This window comes from Nerophis lumbriciformis, linkage group LG12 (genome assembly GCF_033978685.3).
Source record: "Nerophis lumbriciformis linkage group LG12, RoL_Nlum_v2.1, whole genome shotgun sequence".
Classification (NCBI taxonomy): Eukaryota; Metazoa; Chordata; class Actinopteri; order Syngnathiformes; family Syngnathidae; genus Nerophis; species Nerophis lumbriciformis.
In genome coordinates, this window is record NC_084559.2 from 19764630 (window position 1) to 19787798 (window position 23169).

At 45.0% G+C, this 23169-nt stretch overlaps 1 protein-coding gene across 1 annotated transcript in view; it reads right to left on the minus strand.

Annotated features, from left to right (window-relative positions):
* Nucleotides 1-23169, minus strand: part of LOC133623085 (netrin receptor UNC5D-like) — a 163440-nt gene that overhangs the window by 66565 nt on the left and 73706 nt on the right. The window contains exons 6-9 of the mRNA XM_061986044.1: nt 20085-20188; nt 11810-11978; nt 5490-5657; nt 1417-1581 (exon numbers count right to left, since the gene is read on the minus strand). Of these exons, the coding sequence (XP_061842028.1) occupies nt 1417-1581; nt 5490-5657; nt 11810-11978; nt 20085-20188 (606 nt within the window). The remainder of the gene's footprint in view (nt 1-1416; nt 1582-5489; nt 5658-11809; nt 11979-20084; nt 20189-23169) is intronic.

Sequence of the window (23169 nt, forward strand, 5' to 3'; positions counted from 1 at the left end):
GTTCATTTTTGTTTTGTGGGACAAGGGGTAGAAAATGGATGGATGGATGTAGGTTAAATATTGAGCTCCTAAGTTAATGTTGCTGATCATTTGAATGTACTATTTATTGAATTAATTTTTATTTTATTTTTATGTGTCAAACGGTCAAAAAATTATTAGTTTAAATAATGATAAAACTAATTTTATTTCAGGCAAATTGATGCATTTTAAATTGTTTCTGTTGTAGACTAAAAAAATGTTAATACCGTATTTTTCGGACTATAAGTCGCAGTTTTTTTCATAGTTTATGAAAGTTGCCTAATGTTTTTTTCCTTCTTTATTATGCATTTTCGGCAGGTGCGACTTATACTCCGGTGCGACTTATACTCCGAAAAATACGGTAGTTACTTTTTGTTGTAAGTCGATACGTGCATATTTAATTTTTCTTTAATGTTAAAAATGATACAATGTTATGCAGAGGTGTACTTATAATAAAATGATAACATTTATAGTTGTGGTGGAGAATGTGTTCTACTTCCTGAGGGGGGTAACGGAACATAATTGATAAGCACTACACAACGGTTAGTTAATTTATTAATATATTCATTGAGAGCAGTTGAACTTTTTGTTATACTGTAGCTTTTATTATTGAGATACTTTGCAGGTGGCTTAAAAAAATTTGGTTTAAAGAAACTTTAAAGATGCTGTGAGGGGGCGTGGCCTGCGGACCTGCAGCGAGGCGGGGTGTGCCGGGGCCGGCTCCGAGATGGCCCACCTGAGCGCGTTTATCTGATCACCTGTCACTCTATAAAAGGGCAGCAGCCAGGAAGGAAGAGGTTGGAGGGGTTGATGGTGAAGAGAGAACCCGAGCACGAGCACGAGCACGAGCGAGAGCGAGAGCGAGAACGAGACGGAAACGGAGACGGAGACGAGAGCGGATGGCTGAAAAGCAACCCGAAGAGCGAGACCGTCAAGAGAGGTGATTGCTGAAAAGCAGAGCGATAAGTTTATTGCAAAATAAACCAAATCACAAAACCGTCAAGCCTGTCATGTCCTTCTTTGGTGGTCCAAAGAACCCAGAGGTGCAAGACCTGCACAGATGCCTAATTTTCCTATTTCTTATTTTTAATCATCTTAATCTTCTAACTAAAATGTGAAATGTAGTCAACTAATACTAAACAAAAACTAAAATACATTCAGTCAAAAAAAACCCAAACTGACTGGAAGTAAGTTAAAAGCTGCTGTTGAAATGAACACTGGTCCCCAACACATCTGTGAAGATTTGTCATTACTGGATAAGACTTGACTTGTCCAGGGTGTACCCCGCCTTCCGCCCGAATGCAGCTGAGATAGGCTCCAGCACCCCCCGCGACCCCAAAGGGGACAAGCGGTAGAAAATGGATGGATAAATGAATGATAAGATCAGAATTGATTTACCTTGTGTACACTGTCCATCTGTGCAATTGCCAGTGGACTGGGAGCTCCCTTGGCACATCTTGCCTCTGTGTTTGGGTGACGGGGAATTGCACCCGCGACTACGTTGTCTCTCACACTGTCTGCCGCACACCGTCCATTGGCTCCACTCATCCCAGCCTCCGTCAACTGCAACACAAGGCCAGCGACATATCAGAAGAGAAGGAGATCTGCAGGAAAGTAGCATTCGAAAACAGAAGACACCACTGAGTAGTACTTCTTTAGTTCCTTCCTTGCTTTTCTTCTTTCTGAACTACATGTCAAACCAGAAAAACCCTGCTCCCACGACAGAAGTAACATTATATAATATGAAGTTATAAAGTTTGTGACATTTGCTGAATGAAACCAGGCAGGGCAGACTATATCAATCAATTAGGGCTGTGAATCTTTGGGTGTCCCACGATTCGATTCAATATCGATTCTTGGGGTCACGATTCGATTCAAAATCGATTTTTTTTCAATTTAGCACGATTCTTGATTCAAAAACGATTTTTTTCCTGATTCAAAAGGATTCTCTATTCATTCAATACATAGGATTTCAGCAGGATCTACCCCAGTCTGCTGACATGCAAGCAGAGTAGTAGATTTTTGTAAAAAGCGTACCGACGAGCGAGCAGGGAAAAGGAGCTGAAAAGCGACCCGACGAGACTGAGTAATGTTGAAAAAGAGAAGGAAGTCAAACTGCTCGACGTCATGTCTGTCTTTGGTGGTCCATGGAACCCGGACGACAGCGAGAGTCTGTCACAAGCCCTAAATCACGAGTGTCTCAAAGGGCTGCACAAGTCACAACAACATCCTCGGCTCAGATCCCACATCAGGACAAGAAAAAACTCAACCCAATGGGATGACAAGGAGAAACCTCGGAGGGGACCGCAGATGTAGGGACCCCACCCCTGGGCAACCGGTGCAATGGATCTAGCATAATAGTGTGAGAGTCCAGTCCATAGTGGATCTAACATTATAGTGTGAGAGTGCAGTCCATAGTGGATCTAACATTACAGTGTGAGAGTCCAGTCCATAGTGGATCTAGCATAATAGTGTGAGAGTCCAGTCCATAGTGGATCTAACATAATAGTGTGAGAGTCCAGTCCATAGTAGATCTAACATAATAGTGTGAGAGTCCAGTCCATAGTGGATCTAACATAATAGTGTGAGTCCAGTCCATAGTGGATCTAACATAATAGTGTGAGTCCAGTCCATAGTGGATCTAACATAATAGTGAGAGTCCAGTCCATAGTGGATCTAACATAATAGTGTGAGAGTCCAGTCCATAGTGGATCGAAAAAAATAATAGTGTGAGAGTCCAGTCCATAGTGGATCTAACATAATAGTGTAAGAGTCCAGTCCATAGTGGATCTAACATAATAGTGTGAGAGTCCAGTCCATAGTGGATCTAACATTATAGTGTGAGAGTGCAGTCCATAGTGGATCTAACATAATAGTGTGAGAGTCCAGTCCATAGTGGATCTAACATAATAGTGTGAGAGTCCAGTCCATAGTGGATCTAACATAATAGTGTGAGAGTCCAGTCCATAGTGGATCTAACATAATAGTGTGAGAGTCCAGTCCATAGTGGATCTAACATAATAGTGTGAGAGTCCAGTCCATAGTGGATCTAACATAATAGTGCTATAGATGTTATAGCCTGAAGCAGATGGCAAACAATAACATCATCTTCCCTAAATACAGTACACTGAAAGCTATAATACACTGCTAAATGCAAGGCATGCTGGTACAATACACAGCATGCAATTTATACTAACAATTGGTATCAACAGCAGTAAACATGCATTTTGTTAAAAAAATACGAATAAACAGTCATAATATAAGTCATCAGTGATGACTTATAAACAAGGCTTATTACAACTTAGTGCTTAGTACAACAGGAAGCACAAACACAACTCAATACGGGGCTGCCAATATAATTAGTTACCCATGCGGTTTTCAAAGTCAAACATTGTTGGGCTCTCACCGAAGAACCCATCGACCCCTCAAACAACAGACCACCCCAAGTTGTAATTACCAAAACAAAATCCCAAAATTGCTGTGCAACAAATTTTAAAGCATTTTTTTTTTATCATGATTTAGCATTTAGTACATTTGATTCAAGCATTGAGCTTACATTTTTGAATATATCAATTATAATTAGGCAATTAACTGATTAGATGACTCCCACTTTCAATGTGATTAATTGTAGTAAATGATTTACAAGTCAACTTTTTTTAATTTTATTGTCAAAATGTTGTACTATTTTTATTTTTGTTCTTTCTGGGTGAAACTTGCCACAGCAGGTGTCTCAGTGTCTTGGCTGGTGCATGCATTGTCCTAATCACTAAGCAACCAATGCTGTGCCGCATTTCAGCTAACCATTAAGGCAAAGGAGCATGTGTGGTCAAAATGAATTATTCCACGTTCATACATAAATAATGCAATTTTTTTTGTGTGTGTTTGTATGCATTAAGACATTAACTTCAACAGCCCCAATATGAATATAAAATAAAACAACTACAATAACTAAATTCAATTACATAATTTATGTCTACCAAGATGTGTACTTGCTTTTTTTCATTTTGCAAACCTTACCTTTAAAATGTTTTAGGACAGACAAAAAAAAAACGAACTATTTTTTTTAAAATTGGGTTATAAAAAAATTGGCTGCTAATGTTCGGATAACATTGCTTAATATCCAGTTGTATTTTGTCAAAGCTATTATCAATCGACTTGTTAATAGCTGGTTACATTCTGTTGTACATCAAGCTGCACTTCTGTTGGGCTAGTGGCCTTTGTGTGTCAGCGTGTCTGTGATCTTTTTTTTATTTTTATTATTCCCCTCACTGGGGCAGTTGCCTCAAAATGTTGCGTAGATGATGTTTTACAGATCATCTTCAAGTAGCTTTCTGACAGTCACTTCGGGATGCGCCGTTTTGTGCGCGATCTTATTTACGTGCCTCCACTTCGACAGCGTCTTCTCCCCGTCATCTTTGTTGTAGCGGTGTAGCGTGCAAGGACGGGAGTAGAAGGAATGTAAAATATGGAGCTAACTGTTTTAATGACATTCAGACTTTACTTCAATCAATAACGGAGTAGCATCCTCTCATCCGTGGCTCAATAGTGCAACAACAAGGCCGGACTCTCCAATAACTATAGTTCCTTGGGTGAATAAAGTAAACTCACTACACCGGTATGTTTTAGCGCTTCCATAGCGAGATATAAATCAGAACTTTACACTACTTTATATTAGAAATGGCAACAGCAGAGGATGAATGTCCCATAAGAAAAAGATAGAGAAAATGAAGAAACTTATCGACTATGGTGTCAGCACCGACTACAAAGGTGGACACGCGCAATTTTTCAGGACTTATGCAGATCCCAAATACATATCAGCAGGTACCAGAAGGTAAGAAAAGTTGCTTTTGCATAATATTGCAAAACAAAACGGCAGATAATATGTCTGCTAATGGGTGCCATTTTGCGGTCATTGTACACACACCATAGCAATACTCGTATGTTGACAATCCATCAAGCGGTATGACTTCATTGTTAACCAAAGTCGTACTAAAAAATTTTGAAAGATTTTTGAGCGCCGTGTGTAAAGTTCTATATTCCGAATGGAACATTTAAAGTGTTGCCGTTGTTTACTGCCATCAACTTGCAGTCTACACGTATCTCTTATGTGTCACTGCCATCTACTGGTCACACTTATCATTTCACCATGTACCAAATAAAATAGCTGCGAGGTCGGTAAGAAAAACAGAATTATTCCATACATTAGGCGCACTGTCGAGTTTTGAAAAAATTAAAGGCTTTTAAGTGTGCCTTATAGTCCAAAAAATAGGGTAGTTAAAAATTAAACAGCTTGATAAAAATCGTTATATAACTAGTACGAATGTGAACAATCCTTCAGGTTTTTGTCTTAATAACTTTCCTTAAAACAGGTTTTACGATAATTCCCAGTATCTTGCATCATATTTGTGAATCAGGCACTATTTCACACACTTGTTTCACAGTATCAATGCATGTGTGTAAGTGTGACTGACTTGGACAGGGGGGGTTGCAGGATATCTTCTGTACAGACATGCCTTGGCAGAAAGCGCCACCGTTCAGCGGTGCCGGGTTAGTACAGCTCCGTGACCTCCTCTGCACACCACGCCCACACGGCACATCACAGGAGGACCAGTCTGTCCACAGGGACCAGCCGCCCGCCACTGCACAAAGTTGAAGAATGTTAGAGGACAGCAACACACCACACTTCCAGTACACAAAATACTGCAAAATTAACTTTGCCCCTGGAAGACAACTGTGGTTAATTACATCATGTATAATTATCTTATAGGATTGGAAGTAGCATGTGTTTGTGTTTGGCCACATCATCTTTTAAATGTATTCTTCTACTAAGGTCAAAGTGCAAAGGTCCATCACCGGCACTGTAGAGAGTGTCCACAGGAGATGCCAGGTGTCAGGTTTGGGAGGAAGATTAAAGACATTAGCAACACCAGGTAGAAGGTCCACAGATAGGGACAGAGGATAGGGGTCGGAGGTCACCCGACTTAAACTAATCACAGGAATAATGTCAAGGAAAGATAGACAGGCCAGACTGTCCGGCATCAAGATTAGACCATTAGAACATGTCATTTAGTCACTGTGGGCCCCACCTGTGGAACATGACATTTAGTCACTATGGCCCCCACCTGTGGAACATGTAATTTAGTCGCTATGGCCCCCACCTGTGGAACATGTAATTTAGTCGCTATGGCCCCCACCTGTGGAACATGACATTTAGTCACTGTGGCCCCCACCTGTGGAATATGTCATTTTTTCACTATGGCCCCCACTTGTGGAACATGTCATTTAGTCACTATGGCCCCCACCTGTGGAACATGACATTTAGCCACTATGGCTACCTGTGGAACATGACATTTAGTCACTGTGGCCCCCACCTGTGGCACATGACATTTAGCCACTATGGCCCCCACCTGTGGAACATGTCATTTAGCCACTGTGGCCCCCACCTGTGGAACATGCCATTTAGTCACTATGGCCCCCACCTGTGGAACATGACATTTAGTCACTGTGGGCCCCACCTGTGGAACATGACATTTAGCCACTGTGGCCCACACCTGTGGAACATAACATTTAGCCACTGTGGGCCCCACCTGTGGAACATGTCCTTTTGTCACTATGGCCCCCACCTGTGGAACATGTCATTTAGTCGCTATGGCCCCCACCTGTGCAACATAACATTTAGCCACTGTGGGCCCCACCTGTGGAACATGTCCTTTTGTCACTATGGCCCCCACCTGTGGAACATGTCATTTAGTCGCTATGGCCCCCACCTGTGGAACATGTCATTTAGCCACTATGGCCCCCACCTGTGCAACATAACATTTAGCCACTGTGGGCCCCACCTGTGGAACATGTCCTTTTGTCACTATGGCCCCCACCTGTGGAATATGTCATTTAGCCACTGTGGACCCCACCTGTGGAACATGCCATTTAGTCACTATGGCCCCCACCTGTGGAACATGACATTTAGTCACTGTGGGCCCCACCTGTGGAACATGACATTTAGCCACTGTGGCCCACACCTGTGGAACATAACATTTAGCCACTGTGGGCCCCACCTGTGGAACATGTCCTTTTGTCACTATGGCCCCCACCTGTGGAACATGTCATTTAGTCGCTATGGCCCCCACCTGTGCAACATAACATTTAGCCACTGTGGGCCCCACCTGTGGAACATGTCCTTTTGTCACTATGGCCCCCACCTGTGGAACATGTCATTTAGTCACTATGGCCCCCACCTGTGGAACATGTCATTTAGCCACTATGGCCCCCACCTGTGCAACATAACATTTAGCCACTGTGGGCCCCACCTGTGGAACATGTCCTTTTGTCACTATGGCCCCCACCTGTGAAATATGTCATTTAGCCACTGTGGCCCCCACCTGTGGAACATGCCATTTAGTCACTATGGCCCCCACCTGTGGAACATGACATTTAGTCACTGTGGGCCCCACCTGTGGAACATGTGGGATTAAAAAAGCAAAGGCGGACCACAGGAGGTGCATAGAGTCCCATCTGTCCAGCAAAAACTCACGGGAGGTGTGGCGGGGCATTCATGACATCACGAACTTCAGAGGCTGCAATATGACAACTGCGGATCAGAGTGCGACACTGGCAGAGGAGCTTAACTGTTTCTTTGCCCGTTTCGAAACCCCCCAGCGACACTCATCTGCTCCAGCCCTGCCCCCGCCCCCACCGGGCTCCGGCGCCACTCCACTCACTGTACAGGAGCACAGTGTCAGACGAGTGCTCCTGGCTGTGAACCCCAGGAAGGCTACCGGACCAGACGGAGTACCTGGAAAGGTGCTCAGGACGTGCGCCCACCAGCTCGCCCCCCCCCCCCCTCACCAGGATCGTCAACCTCTCCCTGGCTCAGGCAGTCATCCCATCCTGCCTGAAATCATCTACAATAATTCCGGTGCCGAAGAAGTCTCCCATCACCAGCCTGAATGATTACCGACCAGTGGCCCTCACTCCGGTAATCATGAAGTGCTTCGAGCGACTTGTTCTCCAGCACATCAAGGACCATATCCCTCCAGACTTCGACCCCCACCAGTTCGCATACCGGGCGAACAGGTCCACAGAGGACGCCATCGCTGTTGCTCTCCACTCTGCTCTGAACCACCTGGAGCAGCAGCAGAGCTACGTCCGGATGCTCTCTGTGGACTATAGCTCTGCCTTCAATACAATAATCCCGGACAGACTCTGCAATAAACTGGACACTCTTGGCCTCCCCCCTCTCACAAACGCCTGGATAAGGGACTTCCTAACGGACCGACCCCAGAATGTGAGACTTGGCCCGCACCTCTCATCCTCCCGCACGCTGAGCATCGGCTCCCCACAGGGCTGTGTGCTGAGCCCCCTCCTCTACTGCCTTTACACCCATGACTGCAGTCCGGCCCACAGTGACAACCTTACCGTCAAGTTCGCCGACGATACCACAGTGGTCGGGCTCATCTCTAGGGGTGACGAGGCTGCCTACAGAGAGGAGGTCCTGAAGCTGACGGCCTGGTCTTCGGAGAACAACCTCGCTCTCAACACCAGCAAGACCAGAGAGATCATCGTCGACTTCAGGAGGAGCAGCACCGACCCTGCCCCCCTCTACATCAACGGCGAGCGTGTAGAGAGGGTCCACACCTTCAGGTACCTTGGAGTCCACATCTCTAATGACTTCTCCTGGACAGTCAACACCACATCAATCATCAAGAAGGCTCAGCAGCGGCTACACTTCCTTAGAGTCCTCGGGAAGTACAACCTGAAGCCTGACCTGCTGCTGACCTTCTACCGCTCGTCCATCGAGAGCCTGCTGACCTACTGTATTACGGTATCGTACGGCAGCTGCACTGCAGCAGACAGGGAGAGGCTGCAAAGAGTGGTCAAGACGGCTCAGAAGATCATCGGCCGCCCTCTGCCCTCTCTGACGGACATCTACACCTCCCGCTGCCTCAACAGAGCCAGTGCCATCATCAAGGACAGCACCCACCCTGGCTCTGACCTGTTCCACCTGCTGCCCTCTGGGAAGCGCTACAGGTGCATTAAAACCAAAACAAACAGGCTAAAGAACAGCTTCTTCCCCAGGGCCATGACCATCCTGAACGGACTGCCCCATTGTCCCTCATAACTGCCTTCTCTTCAGTGCAATAACCCATTCCACCAACCACCCTGTTTTTGTTTTGTTTTTTCATGTATATATTCATTTCACACCATATTCATTGCACTTCTACATTTTTTAAATTTTTATATATTTGCACATTGTTTTTCTAGCATGCACACATCGCACTGTATGGAATGGCCTCAATCTCGTTACCTTGCGTAATGACAATAAAGCTGATTCTGATTCTGATTCTGATTCTGATTCTGATGACATTTAGCCACTGTGGCCCACACCTGTGGAACATAACATTTAGCCACTGTGGGCCCCACCTGTGGAACATGTCCTTTTGTCACTATGGCCCCCACCTGTGGAACATGTCATTTAGTCGCTATGGCCCCCACCTGTGCAACATAACATTTAGCCACTGTGGGCCCCACCTGTGGAACATGTCCTTTTGTCACTATGGCCCCCACCTGTGGAACATGTCATTTAGTCGCTATGGCCCCCACCTGTGGAACATGTCATTTAGCCACTATGGCCCCCACCTGTGCAACATAACATTTAGCCACTGTGGGCCCCACCTGTGGAACATGTCCTTTTGTCACTATAGCCCCCACCTGTGGAATATGTCATTTAGTCGCTATGGCCCCCACCTGTGGAACATGTCATTTAGCCACGGTGGCCCCCACCTGTGGTACATATTATTTAGTCGCTATGGCCCCCACCTGTGGAACATGTCATTTAGCCACTGTGGCCCACACCTGTGGAACATGTCATTTAGTCACTATGGCCCCCACCTGTGGAACATGACATTCAGCCACTGTGGCCCACACCTGTGGAACATGACATTTAGTTACTATGGCCCCCACTTGTGGAACATGTCATTTAGCCACTGTGGCCCACACCTGTGGAACATGACATTTAGTTACTATGGCCCCCACCTGTGGAACATGTCATTTAGCCACGGTGGCCCCCACCTGTGGCACATGACATTTAGCCACTATGGCCCCCACCTGTGGAACATGTCATTTAGCCACTGTGGCCCCCACCTGTGGAACATGCCATTTAGTCACTATGGCCCCCACCTGTGGAACATGACATTTAGTCACTGTGGGCCCCACCTGTGGAACATGACATTTAGCCACTGTGGCCCACACCTGTGGAACATAACATTTAGCCACTGTGGGCCCCACCTGTGGAACAAGTCCTTTTGTCACTATGGCCCCCACCTGTGGAACATGTCATTTAGTCGCTATGGCCCCCACCTGTGCAACATAACATTTAGCCACTGTGGGCCCCACCTGTGGAACATGTCCTTTTGTCACTATGGCCCCCACCTGTGGAACATGTCATTTAGTCGCTATGGCCCCCACCTGTGGAACATGTCATTTAGCCACTATGGCCCCCACCTGTGCAACATAACATTTAGCCACTGTGGGCCCCACCTGTGGAACATGTCCTTTTGTCACTATGGCCCCCACCTGTGGAACATGTCATTTAGTCGCTATGGCCCCCACCTGTGGAACATGTCATTTAGTCACTATGGCCCCCACCTGTGCAACATAACATTTAGCCACTGTGGGCCCCACCTGTGGAACATGTCCTTTTGTCACTATGGCCCCCACCAGTGGAATATGTCATTTAGTCGCTATGGCCCCCACCTGTGGAACATGTCATTTAGCCACGGTGGCCCCCACCTGTGGTACATAATATTTAGTCGCTATGGCCCCCACCTGTGGAACATGTCATTTAGCCACGGTGGCCCCCACCTGTGGTACATATTATTTAGTCACTATGGCCCCCACCTGTGGAACATGTCATTTAGCCACTGTGACCCCCACCTGTGGAACATGTCATTTAGTCACTATGGCCCCCACCTGTGGAAAATGTCATTTAGTCACTATAGCCCCCACCTGTGGAACATGTCATGTAGTCACTATGGCCCCCCCACCTGTGGAACATGCCATTTAGTCACTATGGCCCCCAACTGTGGAACATGTCATTTAGTCATTGTGGGCCCCACCTGTGGAACATGTCATTTAGTCACTGTGTTGCCCCCACCTGTGGAACATGACATTTAGCCACTGTGGGCCCCACGAGGGGAACATGACATTTAGTCACTGTGACCCCCACCTGTGGAACATGTCATTTAGCCACTGTGACCCCCACCTGTGGAGCATGTCATTTTTTCACTATGGCCCCCACTTGTGGAACATGTCATTTAGTCACTGTGGCCCCCACCTGTGGAACATGACATTTAGCCACCGTGGCCCCCACCTGTGGAACATGACATTTAGCCACTGTGGCCCCCACCTGTGGAACATGACATTTAGTTACTATGGCCCCCACCTGTGGAACATGACATTTAGCCACCGTGGCCCCCACCTGTGGAACATGTCATTTAGCCACCGTGGCCCCCACCTGTGGAACATGACATTTAGCCACCTTGGCCCCGACCTACGAAACATGTCATTTAGCCACCGTGAACTGTGGTCCAGAACATTTGCTAAAAGGCTGTTTTCCAAACGAAATAATAATACAAACCATTTTAAATTGGCAAAATATACTGACGGGTTATTATATAGTAAAAATGTATTAAAAAAACTTTGAATAATACATCCAATTAAATAAAGAGGTTACAGAGATAATCAGTTGCATTGACCAATTAAATCCAAGTGAAAAAACGGAGGCACAACATACCAAAGACTATCACCGTGGCCGTGGTACTTTGTCTCTTGGCCACGATGTTGCTCGCCAGGCAGGTGTAGTTGCCGGAGTCCGAGAGACGAGCCTTATTTATGACCAGGTTGTAGTCTGCCCTGGCGTCAGTGAGGGAACTCACAAGCTCTTCATTCTTCAACCATTCCACCTACAGATGACACCATGAATCACTGATGAGAAGTTTAAAATATTAATTTCACTGCGCATGTATAAGTCTATTTACACAGATGCATAGAAGATAGGATGTACAAAGATGACAAGGATTTTCATCTCATCATGCAGTTGACAGTGTGTGAAAACACTCATGACGTCATGAACATGGTGCAAGGAGAAATTAACCACCTAAAAATGGTTTGATGAAAACAGATTATCCCTGAATTTAAGTAAAACTAAATAAGTGTTGTTTGAAATAAGTAAGAAAAATGGTATATAAATATAAGCATGACGGTGATTAGTGGCGTGTTCCCAGAGGAGGCAACATGCAGGTCAAAGTATTTAATGATGCTCAAAACAAAGAAAGATGAGTGCCGCTGGCAAGGCACCGAAGCATAGGGAGGGCTAGGCAAAAACTAACCTAAAGCTGACAGGTGAAAAACAACAAAAAGGAATGCTGGAATACAGCAAAACTCACGGCAGGAAGAAAGATAAATTATCATCATTTCCAAACCACAACGGTGGCTCACACTCAACTTAAATAGAACTGATTGCAAACCGAAAACAGGTGAGGGGAAACACTCCGGGCAAGATGTGTGAAGCGGTCATGAAAAAAACACCAACACGACAGGAAGTGCCACCAAAAGAAAAGCACAGGACAGGAACCAACACAAAACAAAGCAGAACACCAATTAAAGGGCACGGCCTGGTCTAAGCAGTCGTGACAGATATAAAATCACATTTTTAGGAGTTACAATAAGAATAAAAGGAGCTGGAAAGCACACATCAAGTACATACAACACAACATGTTTCAATATTGAATAAGGCAAAACGACATCTGAATAGGTAGAGGGCGAGACTCTATCTCAGGTGGAGGAGTTTAAGTATCTCGGGGTCTTGTTCACGAGTGAAGGAAAGATGGAGAAGGAAATCAGCCGGAGAATCGGAGCAGCTGGGGCAGTATTGCAGTCTCTCTGCCGCACTGTTGTGACGAAAGGAGAGCTAAGCCAGAAGGCAAAGCTCTCGGTCTACCGAGCTATCTACATTCCTACTCTCACCTATGGTCATGAAGTGTGGGTCATGACCGAAAGAATAAGATCGCGGATACAAGCGGCCGAAATTAGTTTCCTCAGAAGGGTGGCTGGGATCTCCCTTAGAGATAGGGTGAGAAGTTCAGTCACCCGAGAGAGACTCGGAGTAGAGCCACTGCTCCTTCGCTTGGAAAGGAGCCAGCTTAGGTGGTTCGGGCATCTCATGCGGATGCCTCACAAGCGTCTCCCTAGGGAGGTCCTCGTTGCACGTCCCACTGGGAGGAGACCCTGGGCAGGCCAAGGACCAGATGGGGGGATTACATCTCCTCTCTGGCCTGGGAACACTTAGGGATTCACCAGGAGGAAGTGGCTAATGTTGCTCTGGAGAGGGAAGTCTGGGGGTCTCTGCTGGAGATTCCGGATAAGCGGTTGAAGATGGATGGATGGATGGACATCTGAATCAAAAGTGGCCTCATATTCTATACTGTTGCCATACCTGAGGTGTGGCGATACGGGTGAAGCATGATAAAAGTACCATCGACTCACAAATGGAGGCTGAATACAGGGAATGGATTAGATTTATATAGCAATTTTCTAGACACTTGACACTCAAAATGCTCACAGAGAAGTGAGAAGCCATCATTCATTCACTCCACAGGGATTTGAATCATCTAACATCACATGGACATAGATAAGACCTTCTGGAGGAAAGTTCTGTGGTCAGATGAAACAAAAATTGAGCTGTTGGTGCCACAAAACCCAGCAATATGTTTGGAGGAGAAAAGCTATTCATATTAAATCCAGATTTAATGCTTCAATTGTTCTTTCCCTGTCAGTCAGTAAACACATGGCATGTTTGGCTTTGGATGTAGAAATAGTCAAATCACGACATATTACTGTAGTAATTACATGCCTCCATCTGCTTCAATGGATCGGTTCGCAGCTGAGTGTGAAGCGACTGGGATGAGAATCAGCACCTCCAAGTCCGAGTCCATGGTTCTCGCCCGGAAAAGGGTGGAGTGCCATCTCCGGGTTGGGGAGGAGATCTTGCCCCAAGTGGAGGAGTTCAAGTACCTCGGAGTCTTGTTCACGAGTGAGGGAAGAGTGGATCGTGAGATCGACAGGCGGATTGGTGTGGCGTCTTCAGTAATGCGGACGCTGTATCGATCCGTTGTGGTGAAGAAGGAGCTGAGCCGGAAGGCAAAGCTCTTAATTTACCGGTCGATCTACGTTCCCATCCTCACCTATGGTCACGAGCTTTGGGTTATGACCGAAAGGACAAGATCTTGGGTACAAGCGGCCGAAATGAGTTTCCTCCGCCGGGTGGCGGGGCTCTCCCTTAGAGATAGGGTGAGAAGCTCTGTCATCCGGGGGGAGCTCAAAGTAAAGCCGCTGCTCCTCCACATCGAGAAGAGCCAGATAAGGTGGTTCGGGCATCTGGTCAGGATGCCACTTGAGCGCCTCCCTAGGGAGGTGTTTAGGGCACGTCCGACCGGTAGGAGGCCACGGGGAAGACCCAGGACACGTTGGGAAGACTATGTCTCCCAGCTGGCCTGGGAACGCCTCGGGATCCCCCGGGTGGAGCTGGACGAAGTGGCTGGGGAGAGGGAAGTCTGGGCTTCCCTGCTTAGGCTGCTGCCCCCGCGACCCGACCTCGGATAAGCGGAAGAAGTTGGATGGATGGATGGCATCTGCTTCAAAGGATGCGCTAGTGTCATTAAAACAGCTTTTGGATAGATTAACCTACGCTGTGTTACTTATGTTAGGAGATTTTCACTGGGACTGGTTGAATGCAGCTTCTGGTGAATTTAAAAGGTTTTGTGATTCTGTTAATCTCAACCAGTTGGTCAACTTTCCCACCAGGCCTAATCCCAAAAGTCCAGAGAAATCTACCTTGATCGATTTGATTTTAACTAATGTGCCTCATAGGTTATCTGTCTTGGGTGTATTCTGTAATGATTTGAGTGATCATTGTGTTATTGCTGCATGGAGAAATACTATGATTCACATGTGCAAACCTCAAATTGTTTGTAGAAAGAATCTTTAAAAAATGTTAATGAACAAGCCTTCCATCGGGATTTGTCAATAGTGGACTGGGAACATATTAAAAGTTAAAAGTTCAAGTACCAATGATAGTCACAAACACACTAGCTGTGGTAAAATTACTCTCTGCATTTGACCCATCCCCTTGTTCCACCAGAATCATTTTTGGTGATTTAACCCCCAATTCCAACCCTTGATGCTGAGTGCCAAGCAGGGAGGTACTGGGTCCCATTTTTATAGTCTTTGGTATGACTCGGCCGGGGTTTGAGCTCACGACCTTCCAGTCTCAGGGCGGACACTTTAACTCTTTCAGAGTTGAATAGGTTGTCTTCTTCTACGTACCCCACTGCGGCTTCATTGTGACATATATACCTCGCTGTTGCCCCCTGCTGGGTGGCATTCTGAGTACTGCATTCATGATCAAGCCTAACTTTAATGGCTTCATCAAGCCTATTTGGGCCGTGTTCGGCAAGCCATTTGAAAAGCTTTGGCGGGCCGGATGTGGCCCATGGGCCGCCAGTTAGATAGACCTGCTCTGGACGGATCACCAAGGCATAGATTTTATTTGATATGTGTCTTCTCAACGAGGACATTGTCACATTAAAATTGGCATCTTTTAAAAAACAGCTATACACTATATTTTATTATCCAATCCGTTCTTGTATACTGAATCATTTGTAAAATAAAAAGTATACCAAATGCAGGTTTCTACAACGTCTACAACACTCCATACCAGGTTGAGTGGTGACCACATGACTGGATAGATTATTGATGTGTGTAGGGTACATTTTTAGGTGGAGCCTGTACTGCATAAATGATTTCATATTCAAACAGAGTAGAAATTCCATCTCATCGATGCAGAATCCACCTTGTGGATAACAATAATTAAGTCCAAGTAGCAAGGACCAAATCACAAGCTTATATCTAGTCCTTCGCCAACACAAATGAGTCCAGCCGCAAGAGATGGGAGTTAATAATGCAGAGGTCAATATTCTCAGCCCATTCGATTTCAGCACAACTGGTTCCATGAAATATTGAGATGGTGATTGTGCGGTAGTGTCAGGTCAGATTGCACCCACAGGGCGACTGCTACAAGATAGAAACCCAATACAAATTAAGTCTGGGGTTTGGAGAATTGTGTTGTGTTAAAGATGTCAGGGAAAGAGAGTTTTTTAGCATTTTGTAAACTAATCCCACTGTGAGAAACATTTGTCACCTGCTCAGAGGGAAACAATCTTGAAATGACCATTGACTGTGATACAACGGTACTTTGAGAGCAAACCTTTGTGTGTCTAAAACCATTCGTTTAACATTGTAATGACTGTGAAACTATCCCTGTATACATGTATTCAGTATACAGGAATGTCTACTATGTTCCCACATAGTCTTTGCCATTTTCAAGCAGCCGATTTAGGGGCGAGGAAAAGGTTGCAAAACCCTGCTCATTCCTGCGGTAGTAGGAGGCCAGCCAGGTGAAGGTCTTTAGCTGTCCTTGGTCACGAGGTGTGGGCCAGTCGTTCACAGCCCATCATCATCAGCGGTCACTTGAACGAGTATGACGATCCTCCTGGTAGGGGTGTATCCCCTTATGGAGGATTCCTGTGCGTGATTTTGTTTTACGTGGGGAGACTGGTGCACAGACAGTCACCACACGATCCTTGACAGAATCGGGTCAGGGTCCAGTGGCATGGAGTCCAAGACGACTGGGGACCCTTTTCTGCTGCAGCCTTCTTCTGCCATCACAGTCGCTGTGGTAGTTCTTAAATCTATCGTCTTCCGCCTGTTCCGCTGTTGAGGTCTTCACAGTATCCCTGGCTAGGGGGCAGTCAAGTACTAGGCCTTTGCCAAGGGCCACCTAGGGTAACAGTAGTAAAGGGGTTAACCTCCTAGTGCCCCAAGACCCCATAGAGGAGCCTCCACTGCCGGATGCACTTTAACGTCATGCCCAGGACAAACAGTCCACAGCCCATACCTTCTCGCCAATGGCGCCAATACCATCTGCGCCCAGCTCGTGCCCTAAGAAGGTCGTCTCTTGCCGCATGAAACAGCATTTTTATGGTACAGTTTCAGGTTCGCTGCATTAATCCTCTCCAGGACTCTCCTCAAGGACCCCAGGGCTGCTTTGATGGACCGTCCATGTACCAAGATGTCGTCCAGGCACCAAGCTTTTCGGGAGGGGCACTGACATTCGGGAGTCTCCCGGGAAAATCGGGAGGGTTGGCAAGTATGGATACCAACCAGCAGGCGAAAGTGGCGGGGACATTACAAAGCTAAACACTTAGGACCTTGAACTGCCACAGGCCGATACAAAAAGTGGATTCAGGGCGGGATTCGAGGGAAAAGGGAGACTTGGTAGTATCCGCTCTTAAGAGGGAACTGTACTTTTTTTGGAATTTTACTTATCGTTCACAATCATTATGAAAAACATGCGTCTTTTTTTAGTAGGAGTCAGCGTTGTAGCCGTCAAAGTCCTCTTAATCAACTTCAAAACGCTCCATCAACGTTTTATATGTTGATGGAGATGTCTTGCCTCTTGGTGAGGGTGGTCGCATTTTTCTCCGCTCCCTTCTTCCCTGCTTGCTTTCTTCGTGTCCTTGTCCTGTCTGAACTTTTTTGAAGCCTCTGTCTTTGCACTGTCCTCAAATCTAAACATCAAACATGGATATGGTCAGCTGGACTCTCGACGCAATTGACAAAGTCTTTTCGACAAGGAAAAGAGGTTCGGGGGAGGCTGGCTGCCCTGACGGAACCATTGCTGCGGGTACGTAAGAGACTCCTGGGATGAATGGATAATCATGTGCCTCTCAGTCCTTTCCATCGAGGACGTGGAAGACATCTACCTATTTGGAACCGTGTTCGCGGGGCACCTGCTGATTGGGCTGGGCATTGCTCTGGTCTATCGTCAAATTCGGAAGACGATGGCATACACTCAAGGAGCCCAACGGTTGTTCATCGCAATGGAAGGATTGGGTCGGGCTGTGGGAACACAGACTGTGGCGATTTCTGATTTGAATCGCAAAATGGATCTCATCATGGAGAAGCTTGCTTAGAAGGAAGAATTGAATTGAACTTGAGAGAGCCAGCACGGACACAGAGCAGGAATGTCATTGTTTTGACTGCTCGAAGAAAACAACATCTTAATCTACGATTTGACTCCCACGAATGGCCTTGAGGCTATCAGGATCAGGCTGTTCTGAAAAACTCCCCCGAGGACTCCTCAACGATGGACGCTTTTGACCTTCCTTTTTTTCAATAACACCTGGTGTCGAACTTTGAGATCGGCCCCAGTCCACAAAAACATTTCAACATCTCACCCAAGTTAATTGGGCATACATGCACGCACCCGCCCCTCCCCCAATCAACGCCTTCACCACTGCTTAATTCCTCTTCGGGGTTGTGGACGGCTTAGTAGCGTTTTATAGCGGCAGCCGGCCTCCAGGACCCCCCCCCCTCTCTGTTGCGAGTTGTTGTGATTACATTTATCATGTTTATGTGTGCTATGCTATGTGAGGTTGGACTCAGTCTGGACCCTTCCCGAGGGTCTAGCCTTAGAATGATACTTTTTTTACTCTTCCCCCTTTCCCAATGTCACCTTTTTCCCACCTTTTTTAAGGAGCGCCGTAAGTGGCTGATCCGTTGGCGGTCCCGTCTTGTCCCCCTTGTAACGTATGTCTGCTCTTAGTGGGACTGTGCCGAAAATGTAATTTCAGTTCGTATGTATCTTGTACATGTTAAAGAATGGACAATTATAAAGCATCTTGAATCTTGAATTGAATCTTGAATTATATACACACTGCAAGCAGGGCCGTAACTAGGATTTGACAAATGCCTGAGGTCAGAAATTGGCTTTCCAAAAAGAACTTTGAAAGGCTGATGTCTTGGGTATCCTTGTACCAAATAAATCATATTACCTTGAGCAACACCATTCATTTCCAGAATAACAAAAGCTTTATTTGAGCTGTAACTATTTATCACTCATCTAACATATTTGATAATCAGCGTAAATATTAACTTTTTTATTAATATCCTGAAGTTTAGCATATTAACCAATTTAAACATCACTAAAACATACATTTAAAAAACATACCAAATTTTTAACCACAACCAGAATTAAAACCCAAGAGTTTCTGCTTTACAGGACAAGTGCTAATGACGGAGCCACCGGAAGAAAAGGAGGACATGTTCTCCTCATAGTCTAATCAGTGACAGAGCATGACGTGGCCAGGATATGTTTGGGGTAAAATATTATATGTCATTCAATAATTTACATTTTAATGTGCTTCTTCATGCAAAAAGACTCAAATGTGGCCCCAAAGTGGCCTCTACGCCACTTGCATATGCACTTCCATGAAGTGAAAACAAAGGAAGTTTTTTTTATGAAAGTAAATGAAAGTAAAGTAAAGTAAATGAAAGTAATATAAAGTATGAATGGATGTGTATAGTGTAATATATTGGGTAGGGTTGTAATGTTTTTATGACTGTTAGGTAGAGGAGACACGAGATGTACGGGAGTTTTATTTTTCAACTCCCATGTAAGCAAATGCACCACAGCCTCAATTCCAGTCTTTCAACAATCGCTATTTCTTCAGAATCAAAATATATATTCATATATATATTCATGTACTATTATTTGTGCCCTACTGAGAAGTGAACATTTAGTCGTCTTAAATAGACTTTGCTCACCGAAACCGGATGTTGTGATGAAATATCCACTTTTTAACATGATATAACAACGGACTCTAACAAGACTCTCAACTGTTAATATTAATGATATGTTTACAGTATGTCTTTTCTTTCTCTTTGGAAAAAAAAAACCCTTTAATTTACCAGCAAATGCTGGAGCACTTGTCACAGGGATCAAACACAAGTATCCATCTCTATAAGGTCAAGAGACACAATTATTGACTGTCTGCTCTTCAGAGTTTTATCTTGAGGAATTACATAACACTTGATTCCCATCTGCTCTTCTGAGGGAGTATTTGCTTCTCGTCTTTCAGGAGAGAAGGCAAGAAGAGGGTCTGTCATACCTCGGCCACAGGCACTCCCTCCGGTGGACGGCAATGCAGGACGGTCATCCCATTGATTGGCACTTCCTTTCCCTGTGGGTTCTGCTGAAAGTTTTTTCTCAGGTCTGTGTGGGGAGATAAGAAGCAACTGTCAGGTGTCAAGTGTTCAGTCATCTTGGCTTCTATCTTCAAAAGGCCACACCCGCCCTGCCCTTGAAAACCAACCATCGTCCTGCGCCAGACAATGTATTGACAAGGCGGTTTAGACCTTAACCTTTTTGAGTCCACAAACCGGCTCGTCAGCGACTGAAAGCTGGGCCACTGTTGATCCGTGTTTGACATTTTATCCGGGTAGCCTCCCCTTTTCTTTTTCAGACAAAACTTTTCGTTTCTTTGGTTGTTTTGGCTTCTGCGACGATAGGAGTAATTCCTTTTCTTTTGGTTTTCTGGCAGCACATGGGCATTCGCATCAACTTCCATCTTTTATACGAATGGGAGAGTGACATATGCACAGGTCTATTCAACTGGCGGCTTTCGGGCCATATCCGGCCCGCAAAAGCTTTTAATTTGGCCCGCCGAACAGCACCAAAAATGGCCTAACGAAACCATTAAAACTAGGGGTTAATCATGTATGCAGTACTCTCGCCACCCCGCAGGGTGCAAATGTGAGGCATATGTGTCCCAATGAAGCAGCAGTGGGGTGAGTAGAAGAAGATTACTCATTCAAACCTGGAAAAAAAATCTAGATAAATTGCAAAAATCTAACTTTTAACAATGACTGGACAACAAAGTATGAATGCTGTACCCCTAGCAAACCGACATTGAGGTTTGATTTAGTAAGATAATGTAACCACATGAGGCTGAGTCACCGGCATTTGAGTAACAGACATGTTTGCCAATCATCAAAAATAAATAAATAAATAAAAGTTTGCCAATCAAAATTGTTTCTCTGTCTCTCGCTTCAAATAGGGAGAAAGGGGTCTCACTTTATGAGGCGCGGTTAGGGACGTTATTCAGAATGACCTCTTACCTACACTACTGAAATGCTCTCACATAAACAACTGAAATGTTTTTCTCTCACACACATTACTGAAACAGTGTCACTCACACTACTGAAACACTCTCATGTACACTACTGAAATATTCTCACACACATTACTGAAACACTCTCATACACACGACCGAAACACTCTCATACACTACTGAAATTATTTTCTCTCACACACAATACTGAAACACTCTCAAATTACTGAAATATTTTCACATACACAACTGTTTTTTTCTCTCTCATACACACTCTTGAAAACCTTACACACACACAACTGAAATTATTTTCAGTTGTGTGTGTGAAAGGATTTCAGTAGTGTGTGTGAGAGCTTTTCAGTAGTGTGTGAGAGAATTTCAGTAGTGTGATTGAGAGAAACAAACTTCAGTTGTGTATGTGTGAAATTATTTCAGTTGTGTGTGTGAGAGACTTTCAGTAGTGTGTGAGAGAAAACAATTTCGGTAGTGTGTGTGTAAGAGAAAAAAAATCAGTTTTGTGACAGCGGTTGGCAGACGCCAGGGCGTGTCCACACACCGGTGGGCCTGCGCGCCTCACCTCTGGGGCCCACTGCTGCTCCGAGATCTCCTACAGTTTGGCCTACGACCTCGCGATGCCCAGTTACCGTGTGTGGCCAAGAAGAGGCACTGCAGAAGTCTTGGCGATGGAGAGGCTATGTACTGACCTCAGAAGACTTACGCACTCGGCTTCCTTTACCCAGACTGGGTTGGTCAGCGGCAGGAACTAAGGGAGAGGGTCACATGCATCTCTACAAGCAAGACGTTGCTGCACTAGACACATCAATACACCCGGCGAGCTCTTGTACGCTCACACTAGTACTTACATTACAAGTTCGAAGGGCTGGGGTTCAAATCCATAACAGAGTTGAAGTTATGTAAAGTTTTTTAACTTATGTTTTAATGATGTCAAAATAGTTTAAAAAGCTAAAGTTCAGTATAGTCATTTAAAAAGTGGAATGTTCATTGTGTTGTTCAAGGTAATATTATTTATATGGTGCTAAGATACCCATGATTGCAGTCTTTCAACGCTCCTGTTAGACCACCAATTTTTAACCTTGGTATTTGTCATATCATTGCTGCGGCCCTGGCTATGCTGTTCTTTTGATGCCAAATCTGAATGACAGCGGCCTGGCTCCACAACACAAAATGTCAAGTGTAGGTTACCATATATTTTTTAGATAGCTTTTGGGTAACAATCTAGAGCTGCAGACAACACTTCATATGCATTGACTTCAGTTATATGACTAAACAGTGAGCCAGAGTTTTGTTGGGAATACATACTCATGACAAATAATTATACAGCTGTCTGTATTGTTGACATTGTTCATTTCCATTGATGGAATTTGTTACAAACCTTTATTCTCAAACTTCTTTCTCGAGTAGTGTCTTTTGCTTCCAGATGTGTAACCTACTGTTATTTCTAAATGTGCTTATTTTGTTATCCAAGTATTGTGTATTTGTGAATTTTATCTCAAAGAGTGCTTCCTTTTTTTAATATTAGTTATTTTATTTGAACTCTTTCCTGTTTCTTCATACCCTACCAAGCTTCTGTAGTTTCCGTATCTCCTCCCCCCTCTTCTCACTTTGCTGCTTGCATTGCTGAGGTGAGTCGTGTCCAAAATGATGTTGTGTTGTGTGTCGTTTTTTTTAACAAGAAAGCAAATGTCGGCAAAACCGAAAGTAGTTAAGCTTTTACCAAAGGCAACTACCATAAATACACAACGTTGACATCTATAGTTATAATTTGATAAGACAGGGAAACGCGTACTCTCAAACGGCTCGTGCCACAGCAACAAACATGACTGTAGACGCAAAGTTATATCATGAAATGCAACCTTACCCGAGCAAAAACGATGCAAATCTATCTGGGAGAGTCTTGATACCAATTTCCTTGACCCAGACACACACAAAGAAGTTGTAGACCTCCATGCTTTTCCAAGTTTCCATCTGTTTTGTCGTGTAGAATGGCATCTGAAGCACAATAGTTCGATATGTCTGAGAACGCGACCGACATATAATGCTTAATATTCCTCGACAAAACTTG